The 11665-nt window shown below is 36.0% G+C and overlaps 1 protein-coding gene across 1 annotated transcript; it reads left to right on the top strand.

Annotated features, from left to right (window-relative positions):
* Positions 1 to 7064: 7064 nt before the first annotated feature.
* LOC142622895 (thylakoidal processing peptidase 1, chloroplastic-like) lies at positions 7065 to 10800 on the top strand. The gene is made up of 6 exons (XM_075796455.1): positions 7065 to 8086; positions 8833 to 8901; positions 9001 to 9072; positions 9288 to 9374; positions 9486 to 9553; positions 9779 to 10800. Exons 1-6 carry the CDS (start codon positions 7424 to 7426, stop codon positions 9897 to 9899), a joined length of 1080 nt encoding a protein of 359 aa, XP_075652570.1. The 5' UTR covers positions 7065 to 7423; the 3' UTR covers positions 9900 to 10800.
* Positions 10801 to 11665: the final 865 nt, after the last annotated feature.

The raw sequence follows: 11665 nt of genomic DNA, 5'->3' as shown, positions 1-11665 counted from the left end.
GTCTAGTGGACGTGAGCCTAGGAGTGGCGTTTTAGTCCCGCGATCTTAGGAAAATTGTTCTTCATTTTAGAAACGAGTCATGGCCGTTCACTTCATCATCCCCAAAGCTACATCCTCGCATACCGATACCATTACCACTTCTTGTGATCTTTCCCTTAGAAAATCTACGCAAATAGATTAGAGTATCTATATGAAATCTCCCATATTCCCGAAGATAGTAAAATACCTATTGAGACTTTCCCATTGTAAATCCCTATACTGTGTTTGATAAACCCCAAAAAACTTTCAAAAAATCCATAAAAAAATTTCTCGGTCCTTACCAACCCTCTAGTGTCAAAGAGTATGTCCAAGCTTCAAAATTTGACCGCTTAATATTCCAGCCAGTGAGAAAGAAAACTTCATCACTCTTGCCCTTCCCAGAGAGTTTGTCATTCCATGGCAAAGACAAGGTTATACTCACCTCCATTTTGGTGCAGTAAGACTTGCACTCACCTTTCATGGCAGAAAAGGACTCCCTATAGCTTCTAGAATTGCTCTCCTTGATTCTAGATTTATGGAATATCACAATGCAGTCATAGGTACAGTCCAAACCACACTTAATGCGAACGATGCTTTGTCACCCTTTTTCCCAATTTCAACATGTCTCTCAGAGATCCTCACATATGTGATGCTCTTAAAGTCCAAGTTCGGATTACGGGAGCTTCTCAAGTACCGTATACTTTCCGCCACACTTCACTACCAAATTGCTTACGACTCCGTAACCATGCTTTTGATGTAGCCATACCGAGAGTTTGCCCATCAATGATGCTCTTTTGATCCAAGTTGATCCAGGCATGACGCCTACGTGCACATTTGTTCCAAGACAGTTGGATAAAGAACAAATGAAAAAACTTTTTCCAGACAACTGGGTTACAAAATATGAGACTCTCCATCAGGCATCTCACCAATTCGATCCCAAAGACTCCTTTCTTCATCGAAACCGAACGGTGAAGTTGAAGTCAGATTTAGGACAACCACACCGAGAAAAAAGAAGAAGTGACGGTCTTTCCAATGCCTATGATCCAGTTTCTTATGAAGGTCTTAATGGTCTTCAGATCAAAGCATTTCAAGAAAATGGAAAACCTGTCTATGAAGGAAAATCACCCACGGGCCATATATGGTGGGATGTTTGTGATTGTGAAGAATGCAGAGAAGAAGAAATATTTGAAGAAGATAAGAAAAGAAGAAAGAAGAAGTCTTCCCAGCAGATTCTCAAAGAAAGATATGAAGCAGGAGACCCAGAAGTCGACCTCCTTGGAGAACCTTCAGGAAGGTTTGATTACTATGTCCTTTACCCCAGATCCAGAAAACAAAAACCTCCATCCTTTTCCCCATGCAAAGAAAATCATGTTCAAAACCAACAAAACCAGAAACCACCCTTAATCCCATATTACCAGAAAGTCCTTCCCCAAATACAAAAGTGTCAACCCAAGTCTCCCAGTCAAACCCACAAACAAAAGATCTTACCCTGTTACATGTTTGACCATGCATCACCCTCATACTCACAAAATTTCCCTCCCTTAGAAAGTTTTGACCATGCACCATTTTTATTATTTTACTCCGGCCGGGAATAAAATAATGTTTTTTTTGTTTAGCTCTTATGAACAGTGCACATGTATGGATACATGTGCACTGTAGCAATCAGCTAAAAAAAATAACTTTAGCTCCACTGCTGGAGCATGTTTTTTGGTGTTGGAGGAGCAAAAAAATACCAATATACCTATTTTGCTCCACTGCTGTGGATGCTCTTACAATCACTATCAGGAAGTGGTAATAAAAAAAAGAATACGGATAATCCCTACCAAAGCAGAATAAGACAGGTCACGTTTTTTTTTCTTTTTTTTTTTTTATGAGAAGACAGGTCACGTTTAGTTGAATGAAAATGATAACTTATTATTACTGTTATCAATTCTAGACAGGAAAGAGGTTGAATAGATCAAGAAATTTCAATTGAAAATCATAGATAAGACAGTGCACTGGATATATATTATTATATTAGTGGTTTAGCTTACTTAACTTCCTTTCATTCAACAAACTATATATGGCTGATGCATGCGCTTGCGTCAACAGCAACCACCACTAAGCAAGGCATTCATGCCTGTACTTAGTCAATATAATAGCATGATAAAAAAATTTCACAACTCTTTTTGTTGGTTAGTATATATTTTCAAATAAAAAAGTGAGTGTATATTATATAATATCTCTTTAATTCCACAATTTAATACTCGAACTAAGGAGACTTTAACTAAATTCAAAGCAGACCAATATCATTGTACGATACCTTTTTTTTGTTGAATATCATTGTATCAGTATTATATAACTTTTTGGATCATTTGCCCCCGCCATCATTTGAAGCCCATCCAATAAGCAAGCTTGTTTATATCATTGGAACATGATCCGATGATGAAATCCAGTTTTGACTGACTATCCACATCTTTTAGATTATGATTTTAAGACAAACATGGAGAAATCTAGAAAGTTAATAGTTTTAGTCACAATTCAAAAATATTGACTGCGACATTTACAAGGGTTAGTTCAACTAGTAGCACAAATTTGATTTGATGCACTAACTCAGAATACTTGAAGACAACCACATGCACTTTTTTATATCACCATCACCAATATTAGATAATTAGCAAATTCAACAATAATCCAAATAATTACTGTAAGTATTAAGTAGATGTGTTTAGATAAACTTAAAATCTTCTCAACTTATGTATAACATCTCAGAGTTTCTCAAATGAATAAGCTTTGAGATATAAATTGTCATCTTAGCAAATTTTAGTAAAAATTATAGAACAAGTTGTGTCCATAACAAAGTTCTCAAATTATAGCGGTATATAATTTATTTTTTATTTTGGGTAAAATACAATCAACTGAGGTTTGGGGTATGGCTAGTCAGGTCCAAGGTCCAAGACATTTTAAAATTAACCAATTTGATCCTTAAACCCAACTTGATCTCTAAATTATTACTCATTTTTTCTCCTCTTTTACTGTGATTACAAACCAAATTTGTCAATTTTAAAATATCATAAACCTGACTAGTAGTAACCTAAATCTCAACAATGTTAATTGTATTTTACCCTTTCATTTTTAAGTAAATAGACTTGACAAAAATAGATTAGACTATGTAAGGAATATCCATGAAATTCCTAGATCTGTGAGATATAAAATTAGAGAAAAAAGAGAGAGTAATATTTACCTGGTTTGACAATTTGCACGTGTTCATAAAATTGCAGTGTTTTCACTATTTTAAAAGAAAAAATACAAAATGTGACATTACAAATTTTCATTCTCAAAACAACACCTCAAACTCTAATATGAAACACATAAAAATTTTATATTGTGCACTGAGGATCCAAAATGGGCAAAAAATATGCCAAAATTTTTTCTCGGGGGCTTGGACCTATTAGTCCAAAACCTCCACTCCATAAGCTAAGCTTTAAAAAGTCTCTTATCAAAAACCGTAATATTTTTACATTGGTCCAATCATAATTGAGATGAAATACAACTAGCCTCTACATAATCCAAGACTGAAAGTCTACATTTTGAATATATTGAATTCTGCATTTCTCCCTATTGATGAGGAATAGATAGTAGTAGCAGTTAACATATAGCTCACGTGTTTGGAAACTTCTTGGAAAGATTGGTTCAATTTGACAAAACTAGAGGGTAAAAAAGAAAAAGAGGAAAAAGAATATTAATGCATAAATTATAAACCAAGCCATTGACTACTATGTCCTAAATGGTTCATTGTATTTGATCAATTTTTTATATTCGTCCCAGTGTGAATTAGGGTTATTCTGGTATTTGGGTCGCCTGAATTTTCCACGCATGTGGGGAGCACGGGAAAGTTGTAGGAAAGAAGGCAATGTTTAAAAAATTATTCATGGTCAAAGTCAATAAAAGTACTCATAAATGCTGGGAGGTGAAAATTATCAAATTACCCTCAACCTTGCAACTGATTTCCAGGACAAACCTAACTTGACAACTTCTGTGGCCTTTTTTTCTTTATAAATATTTTTTTAATTATTATTATTTTAATGAAGGCTTTTTTTTTTTTTTTTGTTTGGTACAATGTACATGGCTTTAGTCATTGTCAATGTTGAATGAGAGGCGAAGTAAAGGACACCTGGCTCAAAATTCTCTGGAAGATTTCTAGTACAGTTACTATTTTAGTACTTCACACTAATATAATTTTTTTTTAATTTTTATAGGTGAGGCTAATATACACTAATAATTATGTTAAAGCTGCTTTACGGGTTAATATGATATCATATAATCATACTCATCTTAACATAACTACCAAGTTTTGCATAAATATTGCTATATACGCTTCAAATTATAAATAAATAAAAGCATTAATAGACTTTTTATTGACATGTCACATGTGTCTCAAGGGAAGAGAGAAGTGAAAAATGATTTTTTTTTTTTTTTTTTGCATTTATGTATAATTATTACCTGTATGTTTTTTTTTTTTTGAAATGTGATTATTCCCTGTATGTGTGTGTATATACATATTGTTCATCCACCTAAGTTATTCAATTTTTCTAGGACATTTTTAGTCTTAATCCCATAATTTTAAGATCAAAGTAAAGAGATACATGTGTTGGAATAGTTATGTGTGAGTAGTGTGTTTGGTTAAATAGTGAAGTCTCACATTTGATATTAATGAGAAAAACGAGTGATTAATATAATATAGTTAAATTCATACCCATTGGACTTAAACATTTTTTTTTGGTTAAATGGTGTCTTTATATGTTATATTGACTACCCAATATGTCCCCAAGGTGTTATCTCCCCAACAAGTGATATTAGAGCCAATGATTCAAGGTCAAGTATTTGTTAGTGGATTCCACCAAGTAGAACAAGGAAGACTCTCATGTCCTTTACCTATGGTTTAAGTAAGGATTCGACTAGTAGTGAGTCAAGGCAATTGTGTCTTGGTAACTCTTGTAGTTGTTCAAGGAAGACTCTCATATTCGCCATAAACATGGTTGAGTAAAAAGGCACACTATTAATGCTGGTGATGCATAATACTTGGATTGTTAAGATAAAAAAAAAAGGTATCTATTCAAGGGGGAGACTAATTGAAGTACCACAAATGACTTGGTAGAAGGCACATGTGATTAGTATAGTTAGTTAAGTAGTGAAATCTCACATTGGATATTGATGAGAATAAAGAATAGTTAGTATAACATAGTTGAGCTTATACTTATTGAGCTTTAAGCCTTTTTATTAAGTAATGTCTCTATATGTTATATTTACTACTCAAGGTGTCCCCCCAAGATGTTATCTCCCTAATGACATGTTTAAGATTGATAGATGAAAAATTATTATGTTGATCAAATCAGTGCCCTTATTATGTGATTTATATTAAATAATTCAAATCTCACACAATCAATGACCAATTGAAGTATATTTTAATGGTAAGATATATGATTTTTTTCAATTATTTATTTATTTTATAAATAGTATAGAATTTCAATTCATAACGTACATTTTGTCATTAAGCTAAAACACTATTTTTTTTTGTATGTTAAGTTTAAATCTTAGATCAATTATTTGACGATAAGAAACTTTACTTGTTGAGCTAATTGGAACCCACAATATAAAATTGCTTGCTTGAAGAAGAGTCTCTCTCTCTCTCTCTCTCTCTCTCTCTCTCTCTCTCTCTCTCTCTCTCTCTCTCTCTCTCTCTCTCTCTCTCTCTCTCTCTCTCTCTCTCTCTCTCTCTCTCTCTCTCTCTCTCTCTCATGTTGCTTTTATAAAGGTGAGTTCTCCCTTTGGTCAATCATGCAACCAACCATTGATGCCCCCACAAATTGGTGTTGTTTAAGGGAAAATATGTTTGCTAATTTCTTTGAAATAAAGATTACTCGCATAATTCACTTAGTAGAACAAGAAGATATTTATAAACTAAGTAAATTAAATAAAAAATTTGACTAAAAACTATTCAACAATTATAAATGATTATTTATGTAAGTGTGCAATTGCGCCTGGACCCAAAGACAAATGTGGGCTCAGGCCCAATGAGCCTTAAACAATAAAACTTGTAGAATGTGGATTTGAAATCTAGTTTGAGGGTGTTGGAAATTTGATAAACAGATTAGTGTGTTATAGTATTCGCAAATAATAAACAAATATGACAAAGGAACCTCTTTGGACGTAAGCCGATGACGATTTATGTATTATCTTTCTTTCTCTTTCAAAGATTACAATTCTTAGTTCTTGTCTAGCTAACTGACCGCCCCCTATTCTTTACTCTCTTCTCTTCTTAAATACTTCTTATTCTTCCCTCTTTGTCCACGTGTCACACAAATCTCATCCTTAAATCCTCCCCCCTTTCCACCACCTTCTTGAAGTCTTTAAACAATAGCAGGAAAGTCAATTCTACTATTTAGGGGTCATTTTCACATTAATGCGGCCAGGGAGGTAGGTGCAGGGTCTTTAATGCGGAGGTAGCAGCCTTTTCCTGAGATATTTCTCTAACACCGTCGCGTCTAGAGGGTACTTGGATCCCCCCTCTTAACCAACCGTTTTTCCAGAATTCTGCCTCTAGTCTTCTTGGCTAATCCCAGGGTCATTGCGGGTCTGTCCGAGGGGAGATTCGTCCTTGGACAGGTCCTCAGACCTTCGCCCTGTAGGCCGACTTGCAGTCCTAGAGGCGTTTAGTCAAAAACGAACTAGCGCCCATCAATAAAGCCCAAGGCCCAAATACTTGCTCAGGTCCTTTTACTCCCCACAATTTATTTCTTTTTTCAATAAATCAAAAATAAGGTCCGTTTAATAAGTGACTTTAAAAAACTTGATAATAGACAACTTTTGAATATTTTGATACTATTTTTATAATCAAATATCAGAAAATAAAGGGATTTAAAAATTCCTCATTATTACAAAGGAGACGCCGTCGTATAGGGAAACTAATGGCAGAATCGTAAATAGAGAAAACAAAAAGCCCAGTTTGTAAAACTCAGACACAGGCGCCGTCTATTAAAACTCGCAAGGGCTCTTTCTATTTTTTCGCAATTATTATTTCCAAAATTTTCAATTTTCTTTTTTTGGCGTTTCGGTGGGTCGGCTTCTGAGAGAGCCTCTCTCTCTCTCTCTCTTTATCTCCGATCAGAGAAACCTCAGGATCTCCCCAAAAAAAAAACACACAAAAACAACCTCAAAACTAACTCTCCGATTCAACCAAAACCTCGTCCGATTTTCCTTACCTTAGCTTCTCCGAAACCCCTCAATTCAACCTTTCCGTCTCCGATTCAGTGTCGACCACTGCGGAAATGGCTTATCTCGGATTTTAGGGTTTCCCATACAATCCTCGTTAGTTGACGAATTCACTATTTACCGAATCCTCAACAACCTTATCAAAATCGCAAACATGGCATTACGTTATACCTTCGGTGTCTCTGGCTATGTCGCCCAAAACCTAGCCACGTCAGCGGGCCTTCGGGTCGGGAATTGCAAGACCGTCGGGGATTGTTGGATTCGAACCCGGATCTTCGGGCCAAACCAGAAGACCGAGTTCGACCCGGCCAGCACGGTCCGCAACTACCACTCCGATATCCGAAGGCCCTCTCTGTTCGAGAATATCGCCGGTGAAATTCTCGGCGAGAACTCGAAGAGTCCTATCGTTCTCGGCTTGATCTCGGCGATGAGAACGACGGCTTGTGCTTCTGGCACGTCGGCTACGGCTCTGGGTGTTTTCGGAGTTTCGCCTTTTAAGTCTTCTTCGATTTTGTCTTCTGTTTCGAAGTGGGTGCTACAACCTAGTAACGACGAGCCTGAAACATCATCGGAGTCATCGACAACAATAACGAAGACGACGATGAAGATGGCTGCTGCTGCGGCGGAGGCGAAGTTTGATCAGAAGAGTGGTTGGTTGTCGAAGATTTTGAATCTGTGTTCGGAGGATGCAAAGGCTGTGTTCACTGCTGTGACTGTGAGCATATTGTTCAAGTCATTCTTGGCGGAGCCGAGGTCGATTCCTTCATCTTCTATGGCCCCTACTCTTGATGTTGGTGACCGTATTTTAGCTGAGAAGGTCAGTGTTGTGAAATTTTAGCTGAGTTCTCTAATTTTGATCATCATTTTTTTTGTGTCTTAAAGCTACTGTCTTTGAGTTAGAATCAATTTGGGGTTATAATTTGATAAATGGGTATGTGCTTAGCATTTAGCAAGACTGTTATTGATTGTTCTGTTTGAAATTTTATGTTTAATTTGATGTGGGTTTATAATTTCATATATGGGTATTTGCCTGGCAAGACTATTGTTGATGATTCTGATTAGAATTTTATGTTTAACTTGATGTGGCTGACCCTGACGAGTCTGTTGAATAGCTGACTTCAAATTTTTGGGACTAAGGTTTTGGTTGTTGTTGTTGTTGGTTTTGTTATGTGAGTGTTTGTCTCAATTTTTACGTGTAGTTAGGATCAATTCTAAGAGTTGTATTCCTTTTATTGACTTCAAAAGAAAAAAAAAAAAAGTTGTGCAAATTAACAATGATGCAATTGAATTTATTAAGGGATGTCAGAAAGATTTTTATGGTATATTGTGGTTGCAATAAGTGCTGAATAGTTTGGTTTATTCCATTAGTCACTTTAGGCATCTAATGGATTCCCTAAGATTTTAGCATGTAGTTCTTTGTTTGTTTAATGATTTGGTCGTTGATGCTCTGGTAAATTGAGAAGATATATGGAATTGTCTAGATAAACTGAGATAAGACGGTTAAATGTTGATTTTGTTACAGATGAGCTGATATCATCGCTTCTGTTTTTGTTGATGTCACAGGTTTCATACTTTTTCAGGAAGCCTGAAGTTTCAGATATAGTAATTTTTAAGGCGCCTCCAATTTTACAGGTATGAGGTGAAATTTGCTTAGAAGTGCCTTTGGAAATTTTTTTCTTTCCATTTGATTGAGGAGGGTTGCTGATTTTGTCAATCGTGTGCATTGTGCAGGATTTTGGTTATTGTTCAGGCGATGATGTATTCATAAAAAGAATAGTTGCAAAGGCTGGAGACTATGTTGAAGTAAGACTTCATATATATTCAATTGATTATATCTGTGTGTTGAGGTCTTAATTCTTGCCTTCCCCCCCCCCCCCCCCCCCTTTTTTTCTTTTTTCAGATTAAAGAAGCAATTTATTGAAAATCTTTTCTTCTTTTTCATTTTCCGTATGTAAGAAAATTTTCTTTACCATTTATTTCTATTATATTGGATCTCACCTGGCCATTTCATGTGATAGGTTCGGGATGGGAAATTATATGTGAATGGTGATGTTCAAGATGAAGAATTTGTTGCAGAGCCACTTGCTTATGAAATGGAATCAGTGGTAATGCATCCCGTATATCTTTAATTTCTTTTCCTTCTGTTGGTTTATTATCATACTCTATGTATCATTGAAGCATTGGTAATAACATAGTTTTATGAATTGATTTTGCAGCTTGTGCCTGAAGGTTATGTCTTTGTGATGGGAGACAATCGCAACAACAGTTTTGACTCTCATAACTGGTAATTCTAGAATCTTTTTATTGCTGATGATCTTTTTGGTTTGAAACTATGTTGATTAGGTAGGAAAGTAACATTTCCAGCATGTGGCATCTACAGATAATCAAACATGATTATGTTAACATCTAGAATGTATGAAGATTAAAAGAACTGTCGTTGATGTTGGTCCTTTAATATGGTTTGAAATTCTGAAAATATTTTCTGACACAGTGTTTATCTTGTTGTCAGGGGTCCGCTTCCTATCAAGAACATTGTAGGTAGATCGGTGTTTCGTTACTGGCCTCCATCCAAAGTATCAGACACCATATATGAACCTCATTTGGGGGGGAATGCTGTAGCAATTTCTTGACACATTGGCCTACACATTGGCCTCTTCTCGCTGGGGAAGAATCTTGACTACATTGATTTCACCTAGATGGTGATTCTACAAGTTATTTTTTTTCACCCTTTTGCTCGTTATTGAGCAGTTGTGAATTTTGAACCTTTTTCCCATCATGTGACTGCTTACGTTGGATTGGTTCTTGATGGGGTATCTGTCTTGTCGATCAGACTGAAGAGCGGTCAACTTTTGCCGCTGATGGATTATTTTCTGTAATGAAATGTTTAAACCTTTTAAACAAAAGAGTGAGAACAAAAGGAAAGAAAAAGAGAAAACATATCTCGTTTTCATTTATCTTATTCGACCATTTATGTTGTTGTTATGCGTCGGTACTTGGGAAGTTGATGCACTTTTACTTGAGTTGAGGCACTGGAGGACTCAAATATCTGAAGCAAGATGGTTTTCTGGATGTCTGGTGCTGCTATCACTTTGAATGTAGTTCAAAACTCTATTTCACTTTGTTATTGCAGTTAAAGCACCCCCCCCTGATGGTGATGGTGAAGGGAACTCGGGTGCTGCTATCACTTTGAATGTATTTGGAAATCTCTATTTCACTTTATTGTTGCAGTTAAAGCACCCCTGATGGTGAATTGGTGAAGGGAAGTAGGCAGGCAGATACTTTACAGTGATACTGAAAGCTCATGAATTTATTCATACAGCCTCGCATCGCTGGTCCAGCAGCTGGCGATCTCATGTAAAAGATCTTGGCTATTAAGATGGTTGCCAAGCATCTCTTCTAATTTCTGGGTTGATCCCATACTTTTTTCAGTGTACTTGCAAATTAAGAATCCATGTACTATTCATCAATAGTTTTCTAAAGATATGTATGGAATTCTATTAAGTTACAAAAAATGCACTGTTATTAATTGTAGCCCTGAGAATTTCCTCGTTTTAATTCTGCTCGTACTGATATTGAATAATATGGCATACATGATAGGTGCGAGTTGAAGCGATCGCCTTCAAAACTTAAGCTACTGATTTGTTATTCAAAACTTAAGCTACTGATCTACTACATTTTAACGAATAAAACTACTTCTATAACGTGATTCTGTTGGGGGTGGGGGGGTGGAATTTGTTTAAAAAGGCCATATAAAACTGTAGTTAAGAGAAAATTGCCGGGGAAACAAAATATGATAAATAAGCAAACTCTGTACATTCCTACACGTTCTAGCTTAATGCATTCTTTAAAGAACACGGTCTCACATACTCCAGTTGACAGTCGAACACGTTCTAGGATTAGCTATAGTGTTACTCCTACCCTCCCCTTATTATATTGTGTGGCTAATGGCTAAAATAATCGGTCCAAGTGTCCAACCACTCTATTGTCTGCTGTTAAGCTAGCTCAGAGGTTTGACCCGGTCCATGAACACCTGCAAAAAACCGACTATGGAACAATGGAGACTTGTCGAGAGGGTATATCAGTGGAGGATTCTCTGATTCTTAAGTTGGTAAACCATTATAGAGAGTATACGAATGAGATTCTTTTGGTGCATCTCTTAGGGCTTGTAGTGCTGGTTTGTAGTGACCTATTTGTACAACCATGGGGATTAAGTTACCTCATGATTTTATGGATTCGATTCCCTTGCAATTAGTTCCCTGTGATTCTAGACTCATCCATTAATCTTCAGGGTTTGTTGCTTATTCCAATGATGATAGCAAAAGCTAGCTAAATATGGTTATCTTTCTAGTCATACTCATAAGTCCAAGCTGCCACGTCATTCATTTCACTTGAAATC

The sequence above is a fragment of the Castanea sativa genome, chromosome 1, assembly GCF_040712315.1.
Source record: "Castanea sativa cultivar Marrone di Chiusa Pesio chromosome 1, ASM4071231v1".
Classification (NCBI taxonomy): Eukaryota; Viridiplantae; Streptophyta; class Magnoliopsida; order Fagales; family Fagaceae; genus Castanea; species Castanea sativa.
The sequence above is the reverse complement of the archived record's forward strand: the minus strand, read 5'-3'. Positions and strand labels throughout refer to the sequence as shown.